The sequence below is a fragment of the Petromyzon marinus genome, chromosome 18 (genome assembly GCF_048934315.1).
Source record: "Petromyzon marinus isolate PM22_M1 ecotype Great Lakes invasive population chromosome 18, UKy_Petmar_22M1.pri1.0, whole genome shotgun sequence".
Classification (NCBI taxonomy): domain Eukaryota; kingdom Metazoa; phylum Chordata; class Hyperoartia; order Petromyzontiformes; family Petromyzontidae; genus Petromyzon; species Petromyzon marinus.
Genome location: NC_133684.1, coordinates 1,909,740 through 1,925,941, shown reverse-complemented (window position 1 = coordinate 1,925,941; position 16,202 = coordinate 1,909,740). Strand labels below are relative to the sequence as shown.

Sequence of the window (16,202 nt, the reverse complement as noted above, 5' to 3'; positions counted from 1 at the left end):
TCAGGTCTCTTTTTTATTAGGACATCCAAAAAAGGTATCTTGCCATCTTTTTCGACTTCCATGCTAAATCTGATGGCTGGGTGTATGGAATTGATGTGGTCGAGGAATTGGTCTAGAACAGGCCGGCCATGTGGCCAGATGACAAAAGTGTCATCCACGTACCTCTTCCATAAGGTTGGGCGCAGAGTGGCAGTCTGGATGGCGCCAGTCTCAAATTTCTCCATGAAAATGTTGGCTACAACCGGAGATAGGGGGGGCCCATTAGGGTGCCCTCAGTTTGTTTGAAGAAAGTTCCATTCCAAGTGAAGTATGTATTGGTTAAGCAGTGTTTCACATTTATGACATGCGTTTTTCTGGATTTTTTTGTTGTTATTCTGTCTCTCACTGTTCAAATAAACCTACCATTAAAATTATAGACTGATAATTTCTTTGTGAGTGGGCAAACGTACAAAATCAGCAGGGGATCAAATACTTTTTTTCGCTCACTGTATGTGCCTTCTATACCAAAGGTTTATAGAACCGTTTATTGAAACAGGCACATTCTGTAATTATTAATAATAATTTGATTGTATAAATTCGTAAGCGTCTGAATAAGTTGTATGTATAAGCTGAACATTCAGACAATAAAAGGAATATGAAAATACAAATTGGACAGATTGAGCAGTGTTGCGACACACCATGAGCCACACAAATGGTGAATTGCAATGCGATGTGTGGTGATTGAGGCGACTACATCTCTCCCTTAAGCAATCAGGCAGGGGAAGAATGGCAGGCGTTATGATTTATATGGTGATGGAGGCGCAAAGGGGTGAGAATTTTAGGGAGATTGTTATGAGGACATTAGTTAAGGAGCGCAGAGAGGAGATTTGTCAAGTCTGCGCTTAAAGAGGGGGTGGGTACTAACAGTGCCTACATTCAGGGGAGAGAATTACTATCATAAGGGGCAGCAAAGGACCTGCCACAGATTGTAAGTTTATTTTGAGTTTGACCAAGAAGCCTGGGTTGCTCGGGCAAAGTGTAAGAACAAGAGACTATAGTTACATGAGAGGAGAGCGATCGGCCAGAGTGGGACAATTGAGAATTATGTAAACAGTGAGGGTGATTGTTTAACTGATTTGAGCTCGAATTGGGAGTCAGTGAAGAGATTTGTAAATGATCGTATGTGATTTCACATATGGGTACGAGTCAGAAGTCTAACGGCAGGATTTTTAACTTAGTAGAGTCCGTAGAGGAGAGAGTTACGGGAGGACACATGATGCAAGACAACAGATTGAAATGTAGTCTCGGCAGCAGAAATAGGAAAGGAATTGTGACAGCTTTATGACAGCGATGAAGGTAAAACAAATCCTGCAAAAGTGGGAGAAGTGGGGATATAAAGAAAGCCTGTGAGACTAAATAAGTTGGGTTGTCTGATGTTATAGCCAAGCTCTTCTAAAGCTACACTACATTATGAATTTAGCTACATTATACTACACGTAGCTTAAAATCAAATAAACATGCGTCTCATCATCGCAGAGCAATTGATACAAATTGCACACTTTCAATAAATGGCAATGAGATAAAAAAAAAATTCACAAATACATACGATAGCAGTAATACATATTGAGATACGTTTTTGAAGTGTAATGGGATTGGGGTCCTTGAACAGCCCCACACCACGTGTGCTCTTCAAGTGTGGATTATTTGGCCGTGTAGATTTTTTCTCCAGGTCCTCCGGTTTTTCCCTCCACATTGAGAAACATGCGTTTAGATTATATTATTTAGATTATTTGGCTGATATCAATTTCCATATGATCAGCAACTTCGTTGAGCTATCATTTGTGGCCAGGTTGCATCTGCAAAAGAAGCTCATAGCTCAGTGGGATGTATCCTGTTGAAATAAAACATATAGTTTCGTTCTATTTGTATTTTTTTCGTGATTTGCCAACCTTTCCTATACTTTGCACTTCTAGCGTGTTGTTGTACTGTTTGTTGTTGTAACGTTCTGACCCACCCCGACTAGACATCTGCGAAAACGATTCCTCCAGAATAAATAAATATTCTGATTCTGTGTGTCAAATCCCAGCACTGTCACATGTATAGTAATGTGTGGTGAAAACTGGCTGGTGTCTGCACGGGGAGAGAAAAAAATATACATTCAAACGATCTGTCACGAACAATGCATTGCAGCTATGCTAAAGCCAATGACCTCCCATATAGCCTCTACCAGACTGTCAGCGTGCACCTATGAATGAACGTCAGCATGGCGCATGAGGGGGTGGGGGTGGCCAGCACCACACCAGACCGCCTTTGTCTCCCTAGTCGCAATGTTTACACACCGCACCAGGTACTCATTTGAGGCTGGGTCGACCTACGGGGAGGCTCAGGACCCGGTTCAGATAATCGTCACTGGTGTTGGTGGCCATGAGCGGAAATCATCACACACACGGGCGGCAGTGTAGCTGCATGTGGGGTCAACTTAACATTCCGAACTGCACCCACACTTGGCTACTGCCCAACCCATTCCCCGCGTCCTCACTCCCAATCACGCCTCGTTTATCTCTGAAGACCAAACGGCGCACAGGAGACGCTTTTCCCGTCCCATTTATGTACACCGGAGCAACGGCGGCTACGCTCACTAAGTTCATGGTGCAAATTGGCCACGTGCGCATGCTGTAGCAATTCGTATAAGCTCCGAATGCAAATATATCGGTGCAATATAACAACAGCAAAACCCACGCACATCTCAAAATCACAGTCACTGTTAATGAGCGAATATGCATCATTCCAGCCTTACGCTTATTTCGTTTGTTTGTCCCGGTATAAGGTCATGGCATGGCAAGGTACACTTCTATACGCAAGGTGGAAGCACAGTGAATTGCGGCGTTATTTCGTGTTTAACTCTTTAAATGGGACTACATCTAAAGACGCTGTACACGGTGCGTGATTTGGAGAAAGAAAGAAAATTAAGCAGGTTCATAAACAAAAATGCACTTAAGGGTCCGAAACGCGCGCCGTATAAAATACGCAAACATTAATGGAAAGCAATACGTATCAAGCATCTTCACTCGACATAAGCTTGTGTGTGCATGCATACTGCTGTTGTACACGGGTGGCGTGGAGGTAGCGCCGTGTTGAACGTACGGCGCGTGATGACGGTGAGCGACATTTGAATCAGTCGTGGACCACTGCTCTCCCCTATCTGTCCCCTACCTTCAACCATTATTGATCGGGTCTGCTCAAATAACCGCCGTAAATCGACGCGGCGTGGGCAAGGGCCATAATCCAGCGGTGGATTCACAGAGGGATGTGATTTACTATTTTTTTAAAATAAATATTTCAAGAGCGCATAACGGTGCAGTCCGTTTCATTGTTCTGCTGCGTGCTAGGCCTTGCCACTTGTCAGCAAGCCATGTGAAGTGTGTTCTCGAAAGCCAGAGATGATGGTTGCATGGCAGACAATTTGTACGTGAAAAATTGCTTATGCACGATGGCTGAAAGGTTTCATGACTTACAACCAAATTTGCGTTATTATTGTGTTGGGATTAACCGAGAGACTGCAATCAAGGTAAATCACCTTCACCGAACCGCACTGGTGAAGTATGGTCAAAACAACCGCAGAATGATCAACACAACAACAGACGTGGTGTGGTGAGGACTTCATCCAGCAACGGATTGACAAAGGAAACATTTTAATTATTATGTTAGTGAATATATTTTGCCCTTTAAGCATCACGTGACCTAGCAGCAGTTGTTTTTCAGGCCAGACTATGCTGATGAAACTGAAAGAGTGAAACCCGACCACAGATCGGTTCCTGCTTAAACAAAATGCTGCTGAAAATGCACCCACAAGCCCCACAGGATGTTAACTAAAACGCTGCTTGCACGTGGAGAGGAGGCACGTGGCATGCGTCTGCCACCGATGGCAATGTGCAGCACTGCTATGTCCTATTGATGCCACTGCTGGCGGAGGACCTTCACTCGAGGGGGGGGGGGGCTTCTCTTCCACGCTGCCCAGACGAATTGAGAGAAGTGTGAGCACGGAAAAGAAGATCCAACCTCCACTTGCCGATCGCGCTCCGTCTTGCAACTGCTTTGGCGGAAGATCGAAGCGGCGACCCTCTGGATTGCAAGTCCAGTGCACTGCCCTTAACACCGCGACAGAATGCCGTGTGTGTCGCTTTGACTATGTGTTCACTGCAAGCACATGCTGGTGTGTATTGCTCACGGGCACCCAATAATGGTAGGTTGCATGAATATTCATCAAGAGACGATTAGTGCGGGCGGACAATTACGGGCGGACAGCCGAGTCAAGAGCCGCATGGCTCACAGGGTTTTACCTAATACATGGAACTGAAACTGAAGGTTACCCGCGAATGCGAGCGTGTTGACGTGCTCATTCGGAGAGAGAGGAGGAGGAGGAGGAGCGGCTCAATAAAGGAGACGCGTGACGTCACCCGGCATGCAGATGGACACGAGAGCCCCGTCGTGGGCATGCAGAGAGCACTCCGCATCGCGCTGCGCGAGAGCCGCTGATGCCGGTCGTGGGCACGTGGCATTTTTACTGTGACTCCAAGCCACACTCACAACGCAAGCCAGCCGAACACTTTCTTCCAGCACCATCCCCAAACACCCCCCCCCCCCCCCCCCCCGAGTGATTACAGAAGCCAAGCTCGTTGCGAGTGTGATGGATGCCTCGGCAAGCCGCTTGCATCAAAACGGGGACTGTAGCGTGCAGCCGGAGGGGTTTCACGACTCGGGCTCCGATGGTTTATCCTACTACCCTCTGTGAGTACAGAAGTGTGTGTGTGTGTGCTGCGCGCGCGTGTGCGCGTGCATGCGCCCGCAATAGCTGCTATACTCTCTGCGAGTACACGTGTTTGTGCATGCTGTGGTGCTTTTGGTAGCACTTGTAATAGCTGCAGGCGTCTTGCTGTCGTATTATAATCGATACCTGTACATTGCCCAAGCCATGATGTGCGTCGGCCACGCAAGGCTTGTGGTCTTAATGCCAAATGAATTGCCGAGATGGCCAGGGGCTATTGGACACCTTTGCAGCGACTGCGATTGTTATTACTCCTGCTATTGTTTTGCCTACGCAACGATCGCAACGATTGTCGCCAGAGCTGAGAATCTAATCAGGTTGTCTGGAGCCTGGCGAGTGCTTGGATGGGTGATCACCCACGCTGCGCGCGGCCACCCTGAGCTGCTGCGACTCTGCGTGCTTAAGACAGCAGCAGACGGTGATGCGGAAACATCCCCAATGTTGTCCTCTACTCCGACGTATACGGCTCCCCGCCTTTCACCAACCCGCATAGGGAGGTCCTCATCCATCCAGCAGTGGATTGACAAAGGGCTGTAGAGCACTATACGGGCTGTAACTGCGGTAGTTACTGGCGGTGTGTGGAAATGATGGGGATTTTACGAGCTAAGCATATTTGACCCAACACAGAGAGCAAGATTGCCCCGCGTTGACCGCATTACACGCTGTTGGGGTGGACAGGTGCTTTTGGGGATGGTGTCCAACACGGGGTGATCCACGTATAGATACCCGACTCATTTCGCATGAACCCTCCCCCCCCGTTCTTTCGTCTCATACAGGTGACGTGAATGTTGTGCATATCGTGAAAGCGATGGCTCCATTTGTTGGAGCGGAGATTGTTTCAAGTTTTTTTTCTTTTTCAAAACGTGGTATTGAGATTGGTGGGAGATACGTGGAGGTTTGGAATTCAAACGTGATTTGTGTTCTCTATAACGTCGTAATTTCCCCCTACCTTATTAGTGGGGCATCTATGAATGGATCGTCCAGCATGCACACGCACAAGAGAGCGCCGTTCGCCCGCACGATCAGCAGACTGATCATTACACCCGGTATATTACAGCACCATTGGCGCATGTGCGATGTTTATGACCTTAAAGAGTATCCGTTTTTTTTGTAAACAATAAGTACTATTTGTTTGAGAATGAGGTTCAGTCTTTCGGTCGGAATGCGTTTATTCCATCTTAACCTACAGACGCAGATGCCCTTGCAGCCACACAGACTTGCATCTATGCCTATAAACATTCGGTAAGTTAATCACTCGCCGTTGATGTATGGAAGCCTAACTACCGATGAGACAACGAATGTCAAAACCGAGCCGGGGTTTGCTCGTGTTGAACCAACACTGCTGGGCTGGGGGGGGTGAGCTGTGTACGGCTGACGCGATGTGCAGATTCACACATGGCTAGGACGCGCGATGATGGTGCGCTAAGTAGTTTTGGCACACGCTCTTGGCGGTGTGAGCGCTGCTGTTAGCGAGCACCTATTGATGCGCGCGATTTGCCTGTCGGTGTATGGGGTCTTTTGTCTCCCATTGAGTTCGACTCACCGGAGGAAAGTGCCCGTGAACGGGACACCCCTAGTGGGTCCCGGTTCACGTTCTACTCGGCCGTGGCCGGGAATTGAACTCAGTTTGGCGGGTTCGTTATGCAAGTATGCAAACCATTGCACCACCGCTCTCTACATGAAAGCCATTTAATATCCATATACATTCATATATCAAAGGCACAGATACACCGGAAAGACTTACCAGGCCGTTGGGGCAAGTGCTGTTTGCGAGTGCCTATTGTGGCTGGCATGGCACGCGACGGGGTTCGTGGCCAGCACCACGCCTGGCCGCTTTTGTCTCCTGAGTGGCGATGTTCACACACCGCACCAGGTACTCATTTGAGGCTGAGTCGACCTAGGGGAGGCCCAGGACCGGTTCAAATATTGTCACTGTTATGGGCTGTTGTATATGTAGGTTATGAAAATTTGATTAAAATAATGGAAATTTAATTATGTTAATTTTGTAATTATGTGTTTAGTTTATGCTAATTCGAGAGATAATCGTGTTAATTTATGCGAGTGGGTGTGATTATGATAATGCGGGTCGTCATGATAATCGGGCCCAGCCTCGGTGACGAAGGTTGGTTATCAATTCGAGTAATGCAATTGATCGTATGCAGTTATGCAGGTGTTGTGAGCGTAGATGCCAGAGTCAATACGACTTCGTTGTTTAACTCCGTATTATCAATAAGGATACGATTATTCTCGCTTTAACATTTATTGATTAAGTGTGTTAGTGTGCTTATGATAGGTCCACCAGGTTCAGATCTCAATCGCAGAACAATTTTTATGCGGAATTAGAAAGAATCACACACAACCCTTCTGCTTTAGTCAATTTTATTCTCTAGCTAAACTTTAATTTTGGATAATATGAGAACTCTCAATCTCGGAATTTCAACACAGCATTAACACGATAACCATCACGATTGCGTTGTTTCACTTTGGCCTCGGCCATATGGTTAATCACCGAGTAACGCGACCTCGGTTGTTGAGAGAGAGAGACGTAATAAAAAAAAAACATGCAAATGCTACTCTAAGCAAAACCTTAACTCTCTATTATGAATGATTATACTGGAATTTGCACACACAGTACCGCGTTCATTCCTAGATCCATAACAAGATTATGCAAATTTTGATTTAAAGCTTTCGTGACTGCAGTAATTCATATTCTTAGTTTTTTCGGTAAAGTCACGTTGAAGAGAAACAACAAAATAACAAAATATATATAAAACAATAAAAAAAATTCTCACGACGTTTCCGTTTGAGTTATGGTCGAAACGTCGTGAGAAATTTTTTTATTGTTTTATATATATTTTGTTATTTTGTTGTTTCTCTTCAACGTGACTTTACCGAAAAAACTAAGAATAAGATTATGCAATTAAAGACGACCGACTAAAATACTTCTAAGTGACCGTATCCACGTAATTCAATGGGTATGGGTGAGGTGGATTGTCTCTTTGGTAAATTCTTGCGTGACCAGGCGACGTAAGCGAAGCGGGTTTGTGAAGGCGGGGGAAGGGCATACAACCGACGGCTGAGTTGAATTCTCGCTCGGCGTCTCTCACGCCGCGGGATGTGAAGCCGCGCCCGCACGCTGCTTTCTCCTGCTGCTGCTGCTGCTGCTGCTCGAACGCTCTCAGCGCTGGTGGCGCGCGGTGGCGCGAAGTGGCGCTGGTGGCCCGAACAGTGGCGCGCTGTAGCGCGCGCTGGCGCTGGTGGCGCGCGCTCCCTCTCCTTGAAGATGCGCGAACGTGCCCGTGCTGGTTCGCTGGCAGCAGTTTCTCTCCACTGCTGGATGAGCTGCGCCGGCACGCTCTTGCTTGGCGGTGCTGGCCGCGCTCTTTCCGCTGCTGATTGAGCCACGTCGCGCGCGCTCTCTCTGTGGAGATGCTGACACGTTGTTGGCGGCTGGCCAAGCTTTTCCGCTGCTGGATGGCTGCTGCACGCTCTTTCTGTTGAGATGCCCGAGCGCTCTCAGCTGATTCGTTGGCAGCAGCAGACTTTCTTCACTGCTGTAGTAGCTGAGTCGGCACAACGTTTGGCCGCTGGTTCGTTGACTCTTTTGTTTGTTGGCGCTGGCCAAGCTTTTCCGCTGCTGGATGGCTGGCACTTGATGTAGCAATAAAGTTTTGAGTGATACTTTGCCTTTCGGCTCTGAACTACGCTCGTTGATACATTGTTATTCAGCGATCCTCGCTACTCAGCGAGGCTCGCGCTCCTTGGAGCCAGACGTTTGCTGCGACTGCTCGTGTCTTGTCGAACTTCTTGAACTGTTTGTGTTATGGTCGAAACGTCGTGAGAATTTTTTTTATTGTTTTATATATTTTATTATTTTGTTGTTTCCCTTCAACGTGACTTTACCGAAAGAACTAAGAATATGAATAAGGTTTTACCCTTTTAACTGGCACAAAAACTGACACCTTTATTCAAGGCATCATGTTTGCAATAACCACAACACAAGCAGTTAGAATGCAAACAAAAAAGACAACTCTGATAATAATATGCCCTGTCCTTGAATTTGATTGGTCCACACCCGAGACAGATTTTCTTAGAGCCTAGTCTCCATTGGTGTTGGACCAGAAGACGCCAAAAGGTGTACAACTCAAAAACAGCGCACTATCAGAGTATTGAGGGCTCGGGATGAGCATTTACATTATGAGACCTCCTTTGCCATTCATTAATTTTGTCACTAAAAAATTATATATATAACGGCAAATATTATTGTTAATCTTAATTTTGGAAAAGGCACATATATACAACAGGGCCACGAGCGGGAATCCAACTCGGGTGGCCGGGTCTGCAGCGCACTGCGCTCGCAGTCCCGCGATAAAAACGCGCGCACGCGTCTCTGCGCACCACACAGAGAGATACCTTTAAGAGAGCTGACAGGCCACGTATCATTTTGCGATGGTCGGCAGCGATGTGTCGGGTAGACGCCTATTGTCGTGTCTCATTACCAAATATTCAGGCAGGACCAGTGGCGCAGTAACTACGTTATCAGCTCACAGGGTGCGGCGATTGGTCGGGTGGGGCCTCAATATTTGATTTGGACTTGCGCGGTGGCACCCAGAGGGCTCCTCTTCCCCGAATCGCATCATCGTTATGCTCGCGGTGTCGAAGTCTACATGACAACAACATGGAAACGAACATGCGATGCGCAAATGTTGCGGAAGCCAAGCGGGACTGCTCTAGCTAAATTAAAATAAAACGTGGGAACGTAAATGAAAGCCTTTTCGTGAAAATCACAATTAAAACCGCGTTTTAGATACCTATTTTTTTTCTCTGACACTGTTGTTGAAAATGTATCTCACGGTGGTCGTCAAGGGGGCCCCGACCCGTAGCTTTGGCCACCAGGGAGGGAGGGGGGGCACCACGCCTGCCCCACGTTGCTCGCTACGCTACCCAGCAAGACCTTCGCTTTGGGTCTCCCCATCATGAGCCATGATCAAACCACCGCTGGATGAATGGCTCCCCAAGCTGCCGCCATATCTCACGATCTTGTGATGCAACAATCCATCCAGTGCCTCCGCAAATGAACTGAGTTCATCGCTCCATCTTCCCGACGAACGCCCTCTTATTATTATTATATGTTTCAGTCCATTTGCCCATTGGCTTTCTGTGCAAATGTTATCCGGCAGCATTTTGTTTAAGCGAGCAAACTCTGGGCAGGATTCGGTCTCATCACCAGTTAAGCTTGTTAAACAAACACCGCTGGGTTGATAGCTTAAAAACTGTTAGCATTGTCATAATGTCGATTTACCACCGCACAGCTTAGCGATAGTCTGTCTATATTCTTAGTTCTTTTGGTAAAGTCACGTAGAAAGGGAAATAATAAAATAATAAATAAAACTATTAATTTCTCACGACGTTTCGATTGCAACACAAGCAATCATTATCGGGTGTGAAAAACCACAGCAAGAAAATTGTATTGTTTTATTTGCATTATTTTATTATTTCCCTTCCTCGTAACTTTACCGAAAGAACCAATAATATTAATCCCTGCAGTCACGAAAGCTTTAAATCGAAAGATAGTTTATCTGTATAGTTTTCAGCAATATTGATTTACATTTATTTGTTTTTACCACTAATTAGTTTTTTTAACAAGGTCAGGAAGTGACTGATTGACACTGAAATGCTTTAACAAAGCACTTTCAATATACACTCTGACAGAATGGAATATACACTCTGACAGAATAGTGTTACCTGTGCGGTTAGTGCACGAGCGTTAGCATAATAAACTGTAGTGCCGTCATTATTAGAGACCGACCGAAACTGAATTTCTGGTTTCGGCCGAAACCGAAACTTTGCCGAAAGAGGCCATTTGCCAACTTTCGGCGCCGAAACCGAAACCGAATTTCGGTCAGCCTCTAGTAATCATCATCATCATCACAAACCTGTCACCCCATACGGTTTACCCCGTGTTCTTGTACAGAGAAATTGAGTTGTCATATACATAATGCGTACAGCCGTACTGGACTTTGTAGGATGAACTTTGAGATTTACAAGGGGCACGGGGTGACCAATAAGGTCTGAGTTTGTCTGTAACAAGGTTGGGGCACTGATAAGGGGTCGACAGGCATGTCGTCATGTTCAGCAGCAAAAAAACATCCACCGATGGATGATGGCCTCCCGAAACCATTGCCAGCTCTCAACAATCCATCGGGCACGCTCACACAAGCCGATGTCGACGCTCCATCTCCGCGGTTGGCCCTCCCTTGGATGCCACCTCTGTTGTTATTCTCTCGCACCATCCGTATTTCCCCTCCGAGCGACCTATCCTGCCTAAGCCCACTTACTGTTCTTTAAAAAAAGTAATAAATATGCTTCTTACCTGTGGTATGTTCTCTAATCCATCGGTTCCTCTGTCTTTCTCTCATTGTAATCCCAAGTACGCATTTTCTCCACGAGACTTTGTGCATCCATGCGTTATTTTCCTTTTCTTCATCAATATCCACGCTTCTGATCCATTTTCGTAGCAGGTAATCGCCAACAAAATGGAGGCTCCCGTAATAGACTGGCGAGACAGCTTGTAACTGAAGGCTCATGACTGATCGATAGACGTCAGTGTGGGAGCCGCTTTGCACGGTGATTTGTCTCCGCTGTCCGGAGCCACAAAGCGCACGGGGACAGGCAGGGCAGGGCAGCCTGAGCAATGACCAGTAAAAGCTGGACTCTGCTGGTGAGACCCAGAAAGTATAAACCAATCCAGAGTGTTGTTTTGCTCAAACAAATGCTGATTTAAAAGCCGCTCCGCTGATGGGCAATTCTAAATATTAAATTGCGCGACAGAAATTAGTTATGCTTATATAACTGTCCGCCCATCATGCTATATACAACGACACATAACTAGGCTCAGAATCAGAATCTTTATTTAAACCGCAGGAATCCGATGAGATATAAATCCCGTTTTTTTCTTCACAGATGCCCAAGGTTGTCAACAAACACGTTCACGGTCACTGCCCATGGGCGTGGGTAGCATAGCTGTTGAGTGTGCGGCGGACAGACGGCGCAACGGGCCAGAGGGGCGCTCAGGTGCTGGGCTTCACAAAAGGTGGGGGGGGGGAGATTGGACGGGGGGGGGAATTTAATTCTTCGCACAGGGGACTCGTGGCGACCAGGCTGCGCCATCGCCCGTGGGCAGGGCGCGCTTCGTGCAGAGGACGCTCCCAGTGGCAGCCACTGAAAATCAAACCGCGAAGGTTAGAAGTGCCGCAGGTGAGATTGTACTCAGATTGTGAATGTTGTGGATTTGCTCTCCAACACACCGGTTACGCGAAATAATCGGTTGGGTTCGCGTAAGTGGGACGGTTACTCGGTGAGCTAGTATCAGTGACTGGATGGATGTCTAGTTGGAGTAGTGGTAGGCTCGTATACAGATCTGGCTAGCTGGTTAGATGAGTGGTAGGGCTGGAACCAGGGTCTGGCTGGCTAGCTGGTTAGATGAGTGGTAGGGCTGGTTCCAGGGTCTGGCTGGCTAGCTGGTTAGATGAGTGGTAGGGCTGGAACCAGGGTCTGGCTGGCTAGCTGGTAGGATGAGTGGTAGGGCTGATTCCAGGGTCTGGCTGGCTAGCTGGTTATATGAGTGGTAGGGCTGGTACCAGGGTCTGGCTGGCTAGCTGGTTAGATGAGTGTTAGGGCTGGTGCCAGGGTCTGGCTAGTTGGTTAGGGTTCGGATCAGTGGGAGTACTAATACAAGTGGCAGCCTGGCTAGTTGGGTATCAGTTTAGTGAGAGATACAGCACCAGTGGTTTATTGGCTGGTTAATTAGGGGTTAGGGTCAGTAGTAAGTCTAGTTGTGCCAGTGGCTGTTTGGGTGGCTTTGGGTTTTGGACGTCTTTTAATTTTGACACCACACAGACAGATGTGTTATTGATGGATCATGCAGCATTGCCACGTGCTTGACAACCTCTGACACAAGGGTGGTGTGGTACCAGTTGGTGGCAGTACAACAAGTAGGTTTCTGCTGACCTGTTCTTTCAATTATCCTTCGCGTGCAGAAAGAATGTAAATTTTCTCCAAAATAATGCAAATTATTCGTTTTGTGAAGGTTGCATTTATCAAATAATAAAAATCATAACAAAATGTTAAATTGCCTCCCCGTGCTGCGTCTGTCATGGGGGTTGTTTGACCATGCTTCACCATGCTGGTCAGTAGGGGTTGGTGATCCAGGGTATCAGAACAAGTTCAGATGTCAATCATATGAGCCACGGCCTGGAATCAAACTCAGATCGTTGGTTTACAGTGCCAGATAGCGATTAGTCCACTTGCTGCGCCTTATCGCACCATCTCTGCGGTGATCTACCAACCCTCGCTGCTGCTGCTGCTGCCTCCACAGTGCTGGACTACAGGCAGCCACGTGCTGCAGCAGCGTAGCCACCACTGCCGTGTCATGGTGGTGAGGATGCAGCTACCCACGATTGCTTGCTCACACCACCGCCGGTGGAAGGGCCTCCACTCACGGAAGCTCTCGAGTTCAGAGAGCTCCTCTAGAGGGTATTTAGCGGAGGGGGTGGGGGGCACATGTAGCGATTTTCCCCGGGGCCCGCACCCCCCCCCCCCTCCCCCCATGGACGGCCCTGCATCCCTCTCCCCCATTACCGTAGATAATCAAGTCTTGACCGTTGTAAAAACTCAATTAATTCAACAGCAGAGTTAAACATTTGAGAAAGTATTTTAAAGTGCTCAAAAGAGTTTAGTTACTTTGAATAGCAAAGAGCATTCCAGTCAGTTGTATAAGTTTAAAATGAATCAGATGTATTTTCTTCAAATTGTTTGCGCTGCATTTAATTCATTCACGCAGTACTTTTGGGTAGAATAAGAGGATGAGGAAGCAGATCATGATGAGGAGAGGAAGAAGACGATGAAGATAATGAAGAAAATGACGAAGTTAATGAAGAAGAAGATGAAGAGGAACAAGAAGATGAAGAAGAGGGAAGAAGATTTTTAAAAAAGTTTTATGGATTACGAATTTTTGATCAGAATTCCATTGCAGCGATGCACTCTCTGACATTCGTTCGTGAGGTCTGGGCACAACATACGTAAACGCGTGCAAGTGGGCGAACCCGCCGCAATTATTACGGACGTGAAGTGCACTGCCATGCAAATGCCCCTTCCATAGTTGTCCGCTGAAATTCATTTTAATTCGAGCCTGGCTCGATGGACATACATGCGAGTAAATGCACCCAATATTTGGCCGCATGGTCTTTAACCGGCGGTCCCAAGTGGAATCCGCGGGCCGCTTGCTGTGTGCAGGGTGTCTGTTGGAGAGATGGAGCCTCGGCTTAATGCGTAGGTACAGGCCATCCCCATTAGTTGATCGCATCCGATGAACGTATGCGGTGGAATACCACCGCGGTGTGACACGCCACGTATTGCGAGCAAATTGCATGCGAGGTCTCTTCGGCAGAGGTGGGGGCGAGGTGAGAGTGGGGACTCTATTCTCAGTGCTTCGAGATGCACGCACGTACAGTTGTAGCACGTGCGTGCACGTGCATGTGTGCATGTGTGGAGCGGTGGTGGAGCGGCTAGCGCGCCGCGCTACGAACCTGGCTACCCGAGTTCGATTCCCGCTCACGGGTACCAAAACACCGGTGACGATTGATCTGAAACGGTCCTGGGCCTCTCCGAGGTCGACTCAGCCTCAAATAAGTACCTGGTGCGGTGTGTAGCAAACGTCGCCACTAGGAAAACAAAGACGGCCGGGCGTGGTTCTGGCCATCTACATCATCGTGTGCTCGCTAACAGCATTTACCCCAAAAGTCTGTAAAGGCTATACGGGGGATATTTGTATTTGTTGTGCGCGCATGTGCTGCTATCCACTGCAATGCAACCGCATCCATGTGAATCGCACATTAGTGAGCATTGGTTTATGAACCTCGCCCTGAAGTAGCCGCTGGGTGGAGGTGCAATGGTCAGTATCAGAGTGAGCGCTGTCGAGACAAAGGGCGGGATTCCACCCTTCGTTGAATATGGCAGCCTTCTTAATGTCGCGTTTACAAACTGCCTTTGGCCGCACCCAAACGCGCATTGCGTGGCGATTATATCCATTGCTTGTCACGAGCCAGTCGATACAATTAAACATTCCTGTGGCAGGGGCTGCAGACTCTCAATAAGACAGCAGTAGTTGACTTCCCAAAAAAAGATAATGAACATATGGTGCTCATTTCACCCTGTCCAGTTACATTATGATGATGAATTATTGATGGTGATGGTGATGATGAGACTCAAACAACCCTGGCCAGGATTTAAATCCGAGTTTCCCTGATTGTACGTGTGCTGCCTTACTAATGGAGCTATATCACAAACCATTACACGACCCTGTGGCTATTTGAAGTGAAACCATATCTCTCATATATACACCGTGCTTCAGAAATAGGCATATCGATACAGACAGAAGCTTAACCCAAGAGACATGCGCTTTGTGCATTGCTAGAAGGGTGAGCTAACATTTTCACATTCAACAGAGCAGTAGCGCCAAGCTGTAGCGTAGCCTCGGGGGTGAATTAATCGAGTCGGGGATTCTTTTCGACCGGGATACTGAGAGCCAGCTCGTTTTCTCCATCATTCTAGACGATTATTAGACCTAGAGCAATCTGGGGTCTCTTTCACAAACGTAGTCTCTTCCCTTTCGATCACTATTTCATTGGAGACTGGATTACAACGTGATTTTATTTTGCATACAATTTCACTTTTACTGTTCATGCCTGTAAACCACTATGTTTTGTATTTTTTTGCACGAACAGTGCTATAGAAATATAGTTTGATTGATTCATTAATTGCTTTTAAAAAAAACACGCACACACGTTTATTGCAAATGCTTTTGATAATCGTTTTGTCTCAATGCATTTAGTGTGAAAACATTGGTTATAAAAAAAACAGATTGTATTGATTTGACTGAAAATCCTTTTCGTTTTAAGCTTTGTAAGGATTCCATTGCCCTGCATCGTCACTTTCTGACGACGGGCACCCTTGGACAAGAAGCTTGCAATAAAGTCGATCGATCAGACAAATCAATATGCAGGAAAGGTGCAAGCAAGCGATGAGTATCTTCCATGAATCATCTGTGCAGATGCATTGATCACTGCACGAGGATTCAACCTAGCAGGCAGGGGGTCATTCTGTCCGTAGCATCGCATGCGCTACTTTAAATGCGCCCTGAAACGCCACATCTCGTTGCGGCAGATAGTGACGTGCGTCCTCCCACAAGCATCCACACTCCCACACCTCTGTGTCTCTCTCCGCCTGCCTAAGCACGCCCTCCTCCCCTCTCCAAATCCCACTGTCCCCACTCGCCTGTACTTGTGAATGTGTGTTTGTGTGGGTAGCGCAGCGTCTAGCGCACTGCGCTACAAACCTA

The 16,202-nt window shown here is 47.2% G+C and overlaps 1 protein-coding gene across 1 annotated transcript in view; it reads left to right on the top strand.

Annotated features, from left to right (window-relative positions):
* Nucleotides 1-3,427: 3,427 nt before the first annotated feature.
* LOC116943543 (short transient receptor potential channel 7-like) overlaps nt 3,428-16,202 on the top strand; it is a 65,808-nt gene continuing 53,033 nt past the window's right edge. Inside the window, exon 1 of the mRNA XM_032956461.2 lies at nt 3,428-4,767. Within this exon, the coding sequence (XP_032812352.1) occupies nt 4,667-4,767 (101 nt within the window). The 5' untranslated portion in view covers nt 3,428-4,666. The remainder of the gene's footprint in view (nt 4,768-16,202) is intronic.